Below are 16,219 nucleotides of genomic sequence, written 5' to 3'. Positions count from 1 at the left end.
AAATCCAGAAACTGGAAGAACAGTTAAAACTGTCAGCAAAATCACAGACTTCAGGACAGCCCAGAGAGCATGGAGTGAGTAAAATCATATGGAGTGGCCAAAGGACTTTGTTTCCTACCCTTAAATACCAAAATCTGTATTTTCTTGGGGGTCTTGGGAGACATTTTTTTTCCCCACTCTTGTCACTGAGAGAGCAGATTTTCCCCCAGGTGACTGAGCCATGTTTAGGCAGTGAGAGTACACTTCATTATTTGTTGTGGAAATGGAAAGAGCTGTTGTATGTGCTTTACAGTGAAGTTTGACAGCCTCTGAGTCTGGTTTAAAAGAACCAAGGAGGACATCCCTGCAGACACTGCTCTGCAAAGCACACCTGAGGGAGGACTTCTGGGTACTAAGTGTGGTGGGGTTTTTTCCTAACTATAGGATTTGTAATAAGAGGTGTTCATTGTCTACATGCATTGTCCTGTTTAAGCTCATGAATCATGTTCATTTGTTTTGTGCTTGGCTTGAAAAATTAACTTTTGCTTTTTTTTGTTTGTTTGTTTTTTTTCACATAAATGATCGTTATACAGAACTATGAATTGATTCTACAGGTATGGAAAACAGCATGAACATCTCTCTAACCTTTCTTTCCTTTTCCTTTCAATCTCTTCTATTAATTAGATCTGCTCTGGCATTTTTTTTTTCCTCTTGATCTGTCAAAGCTGCTTCAGCATGACTTGGAGCTAAGGATAGTGGGTTTAGGGTGGCAGAATTCTTGTAGGGAATGAGGAACTGCTCTCTATTTCATTTCCTGTGCAGAAGTGCTTTGTTCTCCTGGTTAACTGCTCAGAGGTATTACAGGCAGTTACTCACTGTAATGGAGCTTTTTGTCCTGAAAGGAGAAGTTGAGATTTGGAGTATGAAACAGAGGTACTGGAACGATGATGATGATGATACACTGTGCCTTAGCCATATGCATTTATTTGTGGCCTGGCTCTTGTCAAAATTTCAATGTGTAAACTATTTAATTTCACTTCCATCTGTTCATTTCTGTGTAATGTATGGATTTGTGTTGCCTCAGTGTGAGAGAAGTGTGTCCTGTAGGAACAGTCACATCTTTGATAGAGTGAATTTTCCATACTGAAAAAATTAAGACTAGCTGCTGTGGCTTTGCAGCCTCTCTCAGAAGGGATGAAAACATACTTGGTGGAAGACACACACAGACAGTAACTAAGGAAGTGACGTTTGAGGGTAGGGTGAGGCACGCAGACATTCCATGCCAAAATGAAGTGTCAGGATTTGTCCAGCTGGACAATGCAGCTGCAACATCAGCAAACGATTTACTCACTCCAAATCCAGTTCAAGTGAACTCCTAATTTCTGCATCTAGCAGTTAGAACATGTTCATAGTTGCCCTCTCTGCTGTTCCCTAGGCTCAAGGTACGTGTGAGTGGGATTATTTTGAGAGGAGAGTGCTGCCTGGTGCTGGGGAGCTGCAGTGTATGCCATGAAGGTGAAGGTTGTCAAAGGGTTTCCTTAGCTACAGCATTACAGCACCAGCTTTCTGGTAACCTGGTGTTAAAAAGATGCTTTTTATGTCTCAAGTGTCATAGCTTTGGGATTCTGATGCCAGACTTTTGTGGCATTAGAAAGATTAGACTTGTAAAATATTTTTCTATACACAAAAGCTTTACTGTAAGGCCAGTGTAAGGCAGTGTAAGGCTGCTGAGATGAGAAGGGAGTAAGGTACACACATAATTTAAGGCAATGTTTATGTGCCTGTAAGCAGTTGAAAATGTGATGTTAATCACTTTTGGTTTTCCGAACCAGTCTCTGACCCTCTCCACGCTTATTAATTTGACTCCTCTTCCTTATTCTGCTAGAGCTTGTTTTGCTGCTTAAGTAATATCTGTGAAATACTTTGAAGATGTGAAATTCTATATGGATCCTAGAATCGTAAAATCATTGAATTTAAGGGTTGGAATGGACCTCACATATCATCTAGTCCCACCCCCCTGCCCTGGGCAGGGACACCTCCTCACTAGATCAGGTTGCTCAAGGTCTCATCCAGCCTGGCCTTGAACACTGCCAGGGTCGGGGCAGCCACCACGTCCCTGGGCAACCTGTAACAGTGTCTCACCACCCTTAGAGTAAAGAATTTTTATTTTATAATGTTGCAATGGGATTTGCATCAACTCAGTCACTTAAAAGCATTTGTTTTGCACAAACCTCATCTTTCTTGCTCATTGGTATTGACCAGATTATTCCTCCTTTCCCCTTGCTTTCAATGTGCTTAATGACTTCGTTACACCTGAGGTAGTCTCTGTCTCACTCCTTCCTCTGTACCCACCAAAGCTCCTAGCCTTGCCTTCCCCTTGACTGCTGGGATCAATGAATGACTGTTTTCCTGCAGCTCTGTGTGTGGTTGGATCTCAGTGAGCTCTAAACTGGTATTCTCTTCAGATTTAAATGGGTTTTGGAAGAAGAGTTTCCCATCCTATGTTGTCTTCTGGGAATCTCTCTAATTTCCAGGCATTGCATATTTATCATGAAGTTCTTGGTATTTTCCTTTAAACTGGAATGCCTTGAAATACTGGAAAAGGGTCCCGAGGTTACAGAAATAAATCTAATGCTGTTAGTAATAATTTGTGTGATCTTGGGGGTTTTGAATCTTCAAACAAACAGACCACATGACCCCTTTGAGGGTATGTCTTCAACTAGTACTTTGCAGGAGCACTGCACTTAGTAAGAGTAATCCAGTGGGATCTAAGAGCTGCTGAACTGGGAAAACAAGATTTCAGGAAGTTACTTTTTCATCCTTTCTGTCCACATGTAGTATTATTTTCACCTGGGATTTTAGCACTGCTTTAGTCCATCGTAAAAATCCACCTGCTTTGACATGCAATGTCTCTTGCTTCCAGTTGGAAGTGTGTCATACTGCCTGGATGTCTGTACGCTGTGATTTCTACACAGGTAGAATCTTTGCAAGCAGAAATTAAAGAGAAGATGGATGATTACAATAAACTGTTATTAGAAAAGGAGCAAAAACACCAAGAAATTACAGCTCGTGATAAAGAGAGAGAAAAACTGGTAGCACAGATCCAAGAGCTGGAGCACAGCAATGCTGAGGTCTCCAAGACTGTACATGGCCTGGAACAACAGCTGCAGAAAATGAAGAAAGTGGAAACTGAACTGAAACAAGTAATTGTTAAATCGTTATTTCATTGGAGTTGGCATTACATGACAGTGGCTTTGGGAGGTTATCAGTGGGGGTTGCAGTTCTCCTTGGCACTCAGTGGGGAGTTAGTGGTGTATTCATGGCAGATATCACAGACGCAGTTTGAAATAAACTCTAGTTCTACCAACTACAACTCTACTATAGGGACTGACTTACTGCTTGTGAGTAGTATATATTTATGTAGTGCTTAAAAGATTTAGGTACTGTCAGTCTTCCTATAGAGATTGCTTTTGGCAGTCGGCATGTTTGCGTGGGTCAGAGCTGCTCTTGTGCTTGTCTAGAAAGTTCAGAGGAGATGGTGTTATTGAATATTAAACACTGAGGGTCTTCAGTAAGTAGCTATGCATAAAATCATACTCTTACTCCATAGCCCTTTTTGCCCTGTGTCTTTGGAGCCAGATCTGCTCACCAAGCTCTGAAATTTTACTCCTGCAGATCTAATAACAGCTTAGAGTTAAGTTACATTCTATTTAGCAAAGTATTTGCCTTTTACCAAACATTTGAGTAACTTTTTCGGGCTTGGCACATATGTGGTGTAATAATAAATTGGGAAATGGCTGCAAGAACAAGATGTTTAGGTTCTTAAATATAAAAGATGCTGTGTGACTGAGAAAGTATAAGGTATCACTGAATGCTTAATTGCCAAGAGTTGTTACATTTGGGTTAGAAAAACTAAAGGGGTAAAAGCTTAAGCAAGCTAAAAACATTCCATTGTTTTGTATTCCTATTTTTTTACAGGCCATTGGGATTATGTACTTTTCTTCATGGACTGGAGTTTGTTAGGGACAATGAGGTGTTTTGGCAGGATTGTTGTGGTTAAGTAGGTCTGTATATTCAGCAATTGGTTCTAATGTTAAAAAATCCTTTGCAGGATAAAGAGGCTTTGCAACAGCAGCAGTACAACAACCTGATTCAGATCTCTGCCCTGCAGTCTAAACTGGATGAAGCAAGGCACCGAGTGCCAGTGGATGGCAGTTCTGCTCCCATGCTGAAGGAGCAGCTACAGGCAGAGCAGGAAGCACTTCAGGCCAAGCAGAGGGAGGTAAGAGCTTTGGTAGAGTCCTGCAGACTTTTGAGTGGCTCTTGTAGTTGCAGGAACATTTTGCACACACTTAGAGCTGGGAAGTCGAACCATTCATTCAAAATCCCAAGGACTAATGTTGTAGAAACCCTGAATTCTCTGTGCTCTGGACTTCACTAACCTTCCTTTTTCTTGCTTTTTTTGGTGTCTATCTCCCTTCCCACTGTGTTGTGATGATTCACATCATCTTTGAGATTGATTATCAGTATCTGTTGTAAATTGATTTTCCTTTCCTTCCGAATCTGAAGTGGAGCAGAAGGTAGATAGTTTTTTGTTTGCCTTTGAGAGTGAGGGAAAATTCCTTTAAGACCTGAAAGGACAATTCCCCATAACAGTGTCATTTGACCTCTGTGAGCCCAAGAACATGAGTGATGAGTTTTTGTGTCAAGCTAAGCAGAAACACGGTGTAATTAGTCCCATTATTTAGAACCTTTACTGGATTTACATGCACAGATATGTACACAACCTTGCTGTATGTTTCTATTGTTGTCACATGATGAAACACACGGTCCAGTTAAGGATGCGTGGAGAAGGAAGACAGGGCTGATCATTGGTCAGTTGTACACAATTCTTTCAAGAGCAGCAAGATAACAGAAAATACTTTCTTACAGCTGGAATTTCCATGTCTTTTAGGAAGTCTGACTTCAACTGCCACATTGCCAAAGCCTCTGTACCTTGCTGCCCAGTAAGGCAAGAGCTGATAGAACTGGTGGATGTTTCCAAACTGGTCTTTGCTTTTTCGAGCAGCTACCTGCAGAGAAATGTGTGGTTATTGGCTCATCTCTTTGATGTCTGTGTTACTGAGATTGGCACTGCAATGCTAATTCCTGTCTTCTGGGAGATGGAGAATGGTCTTTCTTAATGCCTGTGATTGCACCGGACGTCAAATGCTAATGTCTCCTATCTTTTCGCCTTAAGTAAGAGGACTTTATTGAAACAACTGTGTATTTTCTGCTTCTTTTTAGATTGCAAGCTTGCTAGACCAACTAGAACAATATAAAGACAACTTGAACAATAAGAATGAGGAGATATTTCAGCTGAACTTGCAGTTAGAGATGCAAAGAAACCTTAGCACTTCCAGCATCAGCCAGCTTCAGGCAGAGAATGCACACTTGAAGGTAGGTTTCCCTGGCTTGAGTGTGCTCTGATTGAAAGGTCAGAGACCTCTTTTCTGGAATGTTGTGCTCTTCAGCTCATGATGGTGTGCAAGGTCCTCCCTCTGGCTCACGGCAATCCCAGGCACAGCTACAGGTTGGATAGGAAAGTAACTGAGACCATCAACGGGGAGAAAAACTTGGGAGTGACAGCGGATGAGAAGCTCACTGTGAGCTGCAGTGTGAGCTCAGCCCAGAAAGCCAATCCAATCCTGGGCTGCATCCAGAGGAGTGTGGGCAGCAGGTCAAAAGAGGTGATTCTCACCCTCTGCTCTCGTGAGACCCATCTGGAATACTGCACACAGTTCTGATGTCCTCAACATAAGGAGGACATGGAATTGTTGGATCCAGTCCAGAGGAGGCAACAAAGTTGCTAAGAGGATTGGAGCATCTCCCCTATGAGGACAGGCTGAGGGAGTTGGGGCTGTTCAGCCTGGGGAAGAGAAGGTTGTGTGGAGACCTCAGAGCAACCTTCCAGTATCTGAAGGGACTCTAGGGAAGCTGGAGAGGGACTCTTTGTTAGAAGCTGCAGTGACAGTACAAGGGACAACGGGTACAAATTGAAGTAGGGGAAATTTAGGCTAGATATTAGGCAGAAGTTTTTTCCTGTGAGGGTGGTGAGACACTGGCACAGGTTACCCAGGGAGACTGGCTGCCCCGACCCTGGCAGTGTTCACAGCCAGGTTAGATTAATCTTTGAGCAACCTGGTCTTGTGGGAGGTATCCCTGCCCAGGGCAGGGGGTTGGGTCTAGATGATCTCTAAGCTCCATTCTAACCCCTAAAATTCTATGATTCTGTGAGGTTGTAAACAAATACATGGTTTGTTTCTCCTGCCAGGGGAATATCGCATTGCTGTTAGGAGGCTAACACTGGGAGTTGTAGAACCAAAGCCCCCCAGTGTTCTAGATTCATGCCTGTAGCATTATCTTCTACAGCCATTTGATTTATATCAAAAGCATGGGTTATTCTCTGGGTTGTGACAGTCTAATCCAGTTGTACAAACCCAAACAAAGTGGCTGTAATTGTGTTCCTGAGTTCTTCAACATTAATATAAGGATGAGAATGTTTAAACAAAGCCCTTTGTTCTGTTCTGCCAGTAGGTTGGAAGAAAAAATCAGTCCTTTCTAATGAAGTAATTGGGGTTTTTTTCTGGTCAGGAGGATCTAACAAAACTTCATGTGAAGCAGTGTCAGGACCTGGGTATGAGCGATTCTTCATCCTTGACATTCCCACAAGCACTACTTGAAGAAAAGAATCAAGAAATCGATCACTTGAATGAGCAGATGAAGACACTCCAGCATGAGCTAGAGAATGCTCTGGAGAATAAAGTAAGAATACTCTACTATAAATTCATTGCTGGATTTTGGGGGTAAACAAGGTGTACAAAATCTTATTGTTTATGAAATCTGTTTAATAACTGTCTTAGGAAAGTAGAGATTATTCTGAGTAGCTTCCAGCTGAATGTGTGGTTTAATGCCTGAGTGATTCAGAAGGAAAATGTGGTTCGTGTGCTGTAGAAATTGTGCATACACACTGTAACATTCAGTCCTTATCCTTTTGCTCAGGTTGTGGAAGACCAAAAATCTGAAATTGAAGAACTCAGGTCACTGGTTGAGCACCTTCGCGTTGACCAGGAGAGGCTACGTAAGGACAAGGATGAAGAGGTGGAGCAACTCCACGGAGTAATTGAGAAGCTTCAAAAAGAGCTGGCACATTTTGCACCAGTGTGTCATGAAGATAGTGACAATCAAGATGATTTCTATCAAGTTGCATTGGGAAAGCCAGTGGATAACCTTCAGAATGAGTTGAAGAAGGGACTGTTAGATTGTCAGGATGATCCTGATCCAAATAGAAGAAACGCATCGCTACTCTCCAAAGTGAGAGAACTTCAGGAGGAGCTAGAGGTTGTCTTAGCTTCTAGAGAAGCTCTGCAGCAGGAACTGGAAGAGAAGGAATCACAGTTGAAAATGGAAGTGGAAATTTGGGAGAAAAAGTGCCAACAGTTGCGAGAGTCATCAGAGCAGTATGTTGCAGAGCTAACCTGTCTGAGAATCCAGCATGAGGCACTTCAGGAAGAACACAGCGTTTCCCAGACGCATTTGTCTCAGAGAGAGGTTGAAACAAAGATGACTACTTCTCGAATTCAAGAACTTGAAGATACTGTGAGGGAAAGGGAAGCAAATATTCTAGAGAAACAGATGCAAATTAAGACAATGGCAGATCAAAGAGAAGCTGACACAACTGAGCTGCAGTATTTAACAGAAAAGGCAGCAGAACTCCAAACCGAGCTGGAAAAGAGAGATGCAAGTCAGGCACAAGATGTTTATAGTCTTCAATTAGAAGTTTCTAGACTTGATTTCCAGGTGCAAGCACTGAATCAGAAAGAAGTAGCTTATCTGAGAGAAATCAAGGAACTGCAAGAGAACACTACAAAACTGAAAGATCAAGCCAAGGCCCATGTGAAAGAGCTTGAAGCCTTACGATCAGAAAGAGCTGAGCTTATCTCACAGCTGGAGTCATGCAAGCTAAAGAAGCCAGGAGGTCATGAAGAGACTAACGTTCTTGAGCCATTCTGCCAGAGGGAAAGAAAATGTGCATCCCTTAAGAAGGGAATGGAGGAATTGGAAGGACTAGAAGCAAATACTGATCAGTCATTAGCAGTACTGGTTTCCCCTTCTGCTAGACAGGTACATAATTTGGTTTTTAATTGTCTTAAGTGGTTTTTTTTAGAACAATCTAATTTTATGTGTCATATAAAGCCCTGTAGTTTATCCTTTTGAGTGCTGTAAGAAAGGGAGAAGATGAATACCATGATATAAAAAGGGCTGTGGTGAGTCAGTTGAAGGGTCTGTCTGTCTCTGTAGCTTCTCCAGCAGTAGCTGTAAGTAGATAGCTGCCTGGAAAGACTTAAGAACAGAGTAAGCATCCACAGAAACCTGATACAGCTTTGCTGAGCTGGATGTGGTTTTGCACATGGATCCTAAGGCATCATTTGGCTGTGGGTGGCAAGGTGTTGGCAGTGGGGGAGCGGCAGGGGGCTGGGCTGCTCCATGCTGGGCACGGGACAGAACCAAACCTTCTGTGCAAAAATGTGTCTCAGACAGGGCAAAGCACTGCACAGGCAGTGAAGAGTGAGAGGGGAAAAGTGTGGGAAACAGCCCATGGAAAAGATCATGCTAGAGCAGATATCCATGCTGCAGCGTAGGAGGGAGAGGAGTTTTGGATCAAGGAGAAAAAAAAATGAGCCTGGGGAGAAAAGGTGGAGGAAGCTCTTTCAGTACTTTTCTTTCTTGCTATCCATCTGTATTTCAATGACAATAGATTAACTGCAATTTCCTGAAGTCCTGTCTGCTTTGCCTGTGAGAGTAATTAATAGGTTTTTTTTTTCATTTCAACCCCCTGCCTGTGGCAAGGGGTTGAAATGAGATGGTCTTTAAAGTCCCTTCCAACCCAAACCATTCTGTGATTCTACAATTCAGTCTCTGTTGATGCTTTTAGTCCCCAAATTCATAGAATCATAGAATTTAGGGGTTGGAATGTGCCTTATAGATCATCAAGTCCCAACCTCCTGCCACGGGCAGGGACACCTCCTCACTAGATCAGGTTGCTCAAGGCCTCATCCAGCCTGGCCTTGAACACCACCAGGGTCAGGGCAGCCACCACATCCCTGGGCAACCTGTGCCAGTGTCTCACCACCCTCACAGGAGAAATACGTTTTTCTAATATCTAGCCTAAACTTCCCCTCTTTCAGTTTGAACCCATTACCCCTTGTCCTGTCACTGCAGTTCCTAACACAAAGTCCCTCTCTGGCTCCTTGTAGGCCCTTCAGATATTGAAAAGTTGCTCTGAGGTCTCCACACAGCCTTCTCTTCTCCAGGCTGAACAGCCTTAACTCCCTCAGCCTGTCTTCATAGGGGAGGTGCTCTAGTCCTCTTAACAACTTCGTTGCCTCTTCTGGTCTTGCCCCAAGAGCCACTGCAGTTATCCTCTTTCAAAAGTGCAAACAGTGTGAAAATTGGGAATTGTATGAGAATGAAAGCTGGAGGGGCAGCAGAAAGAGTGAAGTACTTCCAGGTAGCACTAGGCTTAAAACAGGCTAGGACTCATCAGCTAAGTGGGATGATTGACACGAAAGGATTAAGATGATGGTCTAAAGTGAGAGAGAGTACAATTATTTACTGTACCTGACAAGTGGCAAGGAGGATGAAATCCAATTTCCATGTTGACAGCTGTAAGATAAGCTAAAATGTCTTCTCAAACAGTGCATTGTTTAGACTCAGCCACAGAACCAAAACTGTCAAAAGAGTAATTTTATCTTAACATTACTTCGATTAAGAGATTGAAGGAAGCATCAGCCAATTTTAAAAGATGGTTTTTTTAAACTCATGTTTCTCGGTGTGTAAAATCACATTCAAATTCCATGAAACAATTAATGTGTTATTTCATTGCAGGAAAAAGATGAAGTTATGTTTGACTTGACTCCTCACCATACAAATCAAAATCCTCAGAGTAAGCAATCCAAAGGAAATACCTTGGTTCAGGAGTTGGACATGACCCACAGTTCTCAAGAGGATCAAGATTTGGAAAAGCATCGCCAGCAATTGTTGAAAGTTGATAAAACTCCTGATTCACCAAAACACAATTTGAACACAGACAAAGATGCTTCCAAAGACTTCCAGAATTTAATTGCAAGTATGGTGTCATGGGGCTCACCTGAGATCATGAGGAAACAAGACCTAAGCATGGAACTTCATCCAGGTCTTCACCTGACATCCTTCTCGGAAGCTGAAAACGCAGAGTTTGAAATTACACACGCTAGGTCATCCCTGCAGGGAGAGAATTCTGTGTCACTGGGGTATTCTAACCTGGAGGAAAATGGCAGTGGGGAGGCAGCAATGGGACTAGATAGAAAATCTCCAGCTTTTTCTGAAAGTACCTACTCTGTTGATGATGACCAAGACATGGAGAAGAAAATTTTGGTGAGTGATATTTCACATCTGATTTAATCCTTACTGAACAAGACTGCTCAGTTCTATTCCTCTTGGATCACTGGTGGCCTGTGGGCTCCCAGGGAATAAAACCTACACATTGCCAGGGGTTCAGTACTGGTCTGAACATATGATTGTTTGTTCCTCTCTTACTGTGGTAATAACTGATAAACTTGTGGTAGCACTTTGTGTGCCAGGGATTGAGCCTAAGACCTGCAAAACCTTTGCTACCACAGTACTTAGTGCACTGTAAGAGCTCCCCACTTACCACAATCTGTTACTGAGTGTTGGAAGAGACTTCTTTGGAGAACAGACTTTTTAATGAAAGTATTTTATATATTGTGTACATAAATATTTATGTATTGTCTATACCCTGTAATTGCAGAGGAAGATGAAGTTTGTACTTCAGAATTTTTTCCTTTAGTTGTATATTTTTGTCTTGCTTTGAAGGGCAATTAAATAGAAGTACCTGCCTGTGTCTTAAGACCATTAAGAGAGGAAAAAATTGAGGTTGAATGGCTTCCTATAGCATCAGTGTTGCATTCATTGTGGCATTTGCCATCTCTTAACACTGTGACCAACTAGGCATTTGCTAAAATCTGCACTGGTAACAGAGTTTTAGTAAATGCAAGAAACAACAGATGGATTCAGAAACCTACATTAGTGTGAAAAATTTCTTTCCAAGCAGATGAGAGAAGCTGATAATCTGACTTTAACCCCTTCTGATTTGCAAGATGACGTAAGATCAGGAACGTCTGCGATGAGTGATGGATGTGGCAGCAGTAAGTTTAACTTTGGAGATTCCTTTTGTTCACTTCAGTATAAAAACACTGTAATGCTTCCACTTTCTCACATTTTCTTTTACTGTCTGTCTTTTATTGGAAGCCTATCCCTCTGGCAGGTGGATTTTGTTTAGAAACATGTATTTCTGCCTGCTTTTACCTTTTCATCTTTACATATGGGAAAGGGAGCAGGGGGTTTGAGTGAGTCCTGACTTAACTGCAACACTTTCTCTGCTGCTAAAGGCAACTTTCTGCCTTTTAACTTGCTTAACTTAGTTGAGATCTCAACCAACCAACTTGATCTAACCCTGCATTGATACTAGGAGAAGAAACCAAAACCATAGTTACTTTGCAACTGGTTGTGCTGGTTTCAAGTTCTGTTCATAATTATAACACTTGTGGGATGGGGGATTGTCTCTTCCTTCAGATAGCAGCTCATATCTGGCAGCTAAACTAAAGCAGGAGCTGCAAACATCAGACCACCTAGATGCTAGTGTCATGACTTATCTGCAGTACTGTGGGATGTTTCCAGATATTGTGGAATCAATGAAAGAGAAGGAAATCCTTTCACCGGAGCTGAAGGTAATGTACGAGTAATATAAACATAGCAGCAAATGGAAACTGGATAGCAAAAATGAAACGCTAGTATAAAAGAGAGTTTGCTGCTACATTTAAACTGAAAACTGTCCTGTGATGGTTTAAACTTCAAGTGGATTATGGTTCTTTGCATCTCTCATGGTGTATTTACTGACATTTGTCTTGCTCGTACTTGCCAGAATTGAGCTAGTTTTCCTGGGGCTGCACTAGTGATGTTCAGAATGTGATGGTACAAGGGCAGCATGATCTGCTTCATGGGTTTGTCTTGGAGGCTTCACAGAAAGCTGTTTCAGAAGCAACCATAGCTAGCTGACATCATGCTCCCTGCCTGTTGTCATTCTGATACGATGGAGAGCTGTGGAAACACCACTGCAAGGTTGGAAGGGATATTTCAAAGTCAGTTCAGGGAGCATGAGGAGTGTACAGGAGGCTGAACAGTGAGTGCTAGCTCTAGTCAGTAAGGCAAGCTGGAGAAAGTATGTGACTTGGACTCTTTGGTCTGGTGACTGAGCTGAACAAGCTCCTAGCCATTCCAGGAACTCCAGCTGTGGAGGTAGCAGCTGCCCCGACCCTGGCAGTGTTCAAGGCCAGGTTGGATGACACCTTGAGCAACCTGATCTAGTGAGGAGGTGTCCCTGCCCGTGGCAGGAGGTTGGGACTTGATGATCTATGGGTACATTCCAACCCCTAAATTCTAGGATTCTATGATTAGTGGCATAGGTGGATTGAGTGCACCTCAGCAAGTTTGTGGATGACACCAAGTCGAGTGGTGTGGTCAATTCACTTGAGGGAAAGGATGCCATCCTGAGGGACCTGGACAGACTGGAGGACTGGACCCATGTGAAACTCATGAGCTTCAACAAGACCTGGATTGGGGCAACCCCTGGTACCAGTCCAGGCTGGGGGATGAACAGATTGAGAAGGACTTGGGCATGCTGATGGGTGAGAGGCTGGTCATGCTCTGGCCACATGCATTGGCAACCCAACAATTAACCGTGTCCTTGGCACCATCCCTAGAAGTGCTCAAAATTAGGTTGGATGGGGCTTTGAGCAACCTGAACTAGTGAAAGATGTGCCCATGCCTGTGACAGGGGAATTGGACTGAATGGTCTTTAAACTGAAAATCATTCTAGGATTCTGTATCTCAAAAATGAAGAATTCTCTAAGGCATAGTCTGAGACTTCATGGGAAAGGTGAATTTTATTTTACCTTAAGAAACAGATTTATTTTTTTTCTTTTTATGGGTCATCAATCTAGACTTTACTGGGCGTGAGTTCTGAGTGCATATTCCGGTACTGAATGTTTAGTTTGAGCACTTTGCTGTGCCTCTGATGTCAATGTTTACTAAGGTTTTCACTGGTGCTTGAAGTAATCGCTACTTTGATTCCAGTGACAGAAAAGCAACTCAAGTTGTTGCAAAAGTCAAGTCATTTAAAAAAATGCAAAGAAAGAATATTAAGTTAAAGACCTCTGTGTTGGTGTTGAAGTGAGCAGCAATGAGGAACAGGTCCACGGGGATGCTGGGGTTCTCTAATGAGATAGGTGTAAGAAACAGCCTAAAATCTCCAGTGACCTTCCTTGCAAAGAGGCCAGGAAACATCTGTGCATGATGTCATAGTTTGTGAGCAAGGAATTTGTTCAACATAGATTCTCTAGCCTGACAATGTCAGAGGAAATAATTTCCACTGTGTAAACTATTAAAACTGATTATTTTGAGAGATGTTTTTTGTACATAATCTGCTAAATTAAGCCAAGGTTGTCTAAATACATACTTCAGTTTTCTGGCATCAGTGGGATTTGGTAACGTGGCTTGAGACTTGAATTTCTTCCCAGGAAAGTTAGCTAAATAGTTCAGAAACAACAAAGGTAAAGTACAGCCCTTCGGCATAATTAATGTGGTTAATTTATGCTTGATTGCATCTTGGTGTGTTGATGTACACAGACACCTTATTTTGGTTGTGCTATCCCATCTTACCCTTACACTGTCACAGTGCTGATGCCTGTTTCCTAATACTATCCATTTCTGGTTTTTTTCCCTTCTCAGACTGTGCTGAAGATGGTTTATGAGGAGAGCCGCAAAATATTGGCTCTGTCAGAACATCCCTTTGGCTTGAGGGAGCTGAGGAATGTTTCCCAGACCCGAGCAGCAGTGGAAGGCTGGCACAGGGAGGGCTTCGCCCTGCTGGATGCAATCCACTCACTCAAGGAGTACCTTAGCAAGGTGGCAGAGAGAGGAGATAAGGTATAGCAATAAAACATCCTTTAAAGCAAAGTAAGCAGGTTTTATAGAGATGGAAATGCGTGTTATGAGGTTTGTGTGTGTGTATATATGTACACATCTAAGGAGTAAGGGACTCTCCTTTCTAAGATTCACAGTGCTCTTTAAACAGTTTTATTAAATTAACAGCTGTACTCTCACCCAGTAATGCCATGAAAGTGGATTAGAGGTTGAGATGCCATTTAAGAAATTCATTCTTTTAACAGGAAACTTCAGGTGTCACTGCTGACTGGAGAGGAGAACTTCTACAAGCAGTGCAGAGTGTGCTGGAGAAAGAGAGAAATGTGTTGCAAGTTGACTTGAAGTCTCACTTCTCCAATCCTGCAGCTGGTGATGCAGGTTCATTAGTGGAAAAACTGGAGTATATAATGAAACAGCAAGTGAGAAATTCTCTCAAAACATTCTATCCATAAGTAATCTCTTTATTTCCAGTCATTTTTTTGAAGTTTTTTCTCAGTTTTGTTACATCTGTTGTTAAATCTTATCTTGATCCAGATGCTGTGGGATCCATAGGCTTTTAATCTCTGCTTTGGTACCATGTTTCTAAAACTTTGCACATTGTGTTTCGAAGCCTAGTGATCATTATAGTTGGCATCCAGAAAGGTTGTGGTAGTGAATAGGAAATACTTGATAGGATTCTTCTCCTCCTTCCCATTTAACTAGAGCTTCACAGATCTCTCTTGCAAAGGTATATAATGAACTAATTCTGAATCTGGGATTTTTGTGCCAATAACACTTAGCTTTTAGGTTGTGCCCAAATGGTCTGTGGTATCTGTTATGTATAAGCTATATATAGTTAATGAAGTGAGGGTTTTCTTTGTCACACAGTGTTAACATTTTGCATTACTTTCGGGTGATGGTAGATGAGAAGCTCCCCATGAGCTGCAGTGTGAGCTCAGCCCAGAAAGCCAATGGAATCCTGGGCTGCATCCAAAGAAGTGTGGGAGCAGGTCAAAGGAGGTGATTATGCCCCTCTGCTCTGCTTGCAGGAGTCCCCACCCAGAGTACTGCATGCAGTTGGTGTCCTCAACATAAGAAGGACATGGAACTGTTGGAGCAAGTCCAGAGGAGGCCACAAAGCTTATCAGAGGACTGGAGCATCTCCCCTATGAGGACAGGCTGAGGGAGTTAGGGCTATTCAGCCTGGAGAAGAGAAGGTTGTGTGGAGACCTCAATATCTGAAAGGCCGACAAGGGAGACAGAGAGGAACTCTGTTAGGAACTGCAGTGACAGGACAAGGGGTAGCAGATTCAAATTGAAGCAGGGAAATTTAGGTTTGGTATTAGGCAGAAGTTTTCCCTGTGAGGGCGGTGAGACACTGGCACAGGTTGCTCAGGGAGGTTGTGGATGCCCCAACCCTAGTGGGGTTCAAAGCCAGATTGGATGAAGCCTTGAGCAACCTGGTCTTGAGGGAGGTGGCCCTGCCCAGGGCCGGAGGTTGGCACTGGATGATCTCTAAGGTCCATTCCAACCCCTAAAATTCAGTGTTTAATATGGAGCAGGAACTTAGTCATATGAAGTGCCTCTGTGTAAAACTTGTACTGCATGGGTTTCCTTAGGCTTTAGCTTTGTAGATAATATGGAAAGAGCCTTGTAGATTTAACAGGCCTCAATTTGTTTTCAAGGAGGAGCAGAGGCAGATGGTTGTAGAACACCTTTTCTCCTCGGACCGGAACAGCTTGCTGTCAGAAATCCAGGACCTCCGAGCTCAGCTCCGCCTGACACATCTTCAGAACCAGGAGAAGCTCCAGCAGTTACAGGAAACTCTGACCAGTGCTGAGGACCATGGGAACAAACAGGAACACCACCTCCGGAGGAAAGGTAGTTCTTATTATCTGTCTTCTACATCAGTTCTTTCCTCTGTGCCTCGAAGCTAAAAGGCAAAACGATGTTTTGCAAAGAAGCAGATGCTGCACAATTGTTCAGCTTCACTAACGTGCTACGGTTGCCTGTGCTGTCTGCAGGGGAAGGGATTCTTCTTTCTAGTATAGGTAGCTAAGAAAAATCTGTGAAAAGTGAAGCTTTAAAGTAACCCGAAGCAATAGAACTGAAGTAGGGTGCACATGGAGAAGACACTAAAACACCCTGTTTTTCTTCAGGGATTTATTGATATATATAT

The 16,219-nt window shown here is 42.7% G+C and overlaps 1 protein-coding gene across 1 annotated transcript in view; it reads left to right on the top strand.

Moving 5' to 3' along the window:
- Positions 1 to 15,921, top strand: part of PCNT (pericentrin) — a gene marked incomplete at both ends in the record, with an annotated part of 35,645 nt that extends 19,724 nt beyond the window's left edge. The window contains 12 exons of the mRNA XM_009080551.1: positions 9 to 74; positions 573 to 593; positions 2,955 to 3,182; positions 4,091 to 4,261; positions 5,266 to 5,418; positions 6,616 to 6,783; positions 7,021 to 8,142; positions 9,907 to 10,434; positions 11,129 to 11,229; positions 11,657 to 11,807; positions 13,867 to 14,064; positions 15,726 to 15,921. Coding sequence (XP_009078799.1) covers positions 9 to 74; positions 573 to 593; positions 2,955 to 3,182; positions 4,091 to 4,261; positions 5,266 to 5,418; positions 6,616 to 6,783; positions 7,021 to 8,142; positions 9,907 to 10,434; positions 11,129 to 11,229; positions 11,657 to 11,807; positions 13,867 to 14,064; positions 15,726 to 15,921 — 3,103 coding nt within the window. The remainder of the gene's footprint in view (positions 1 to 8; positions 75 to 572; positions 594 to 2,954; positions 3,183 to 4,090; positions 4,262 to 5,265; positions 5,419 to 6,615; positions 6,784 to 7,020; positions 8,143 to 9,906; positions 10,435 to 11,128; positions 11,230 to 11,656; positions 11,808 to 13,866; positions 14,065 to 15,725) is intronic.
- Between the last annotated feature and the right edge of the window lie 298 nt (positions 15,922 to 16,219).

Source organism: Acanthisitta chloris, unplaced genomic scaffold (genome assembly GCF_000695815.1).
Source record: "Acanthisitta chloris isolate BGI_N310 unplaced genomic scaffold, ASM69581v1 scaffold1498, whole genome shotgun sequence".
NCBI lineage: Eukaryota > Metazoa > Chordata > Aves > Passeriformes > Acanthisittidae > Acanthisitta > Acanthisitta chloris.
This window is presented reverse-complemented; position numbering and strand designations above follow the sequence as displayed.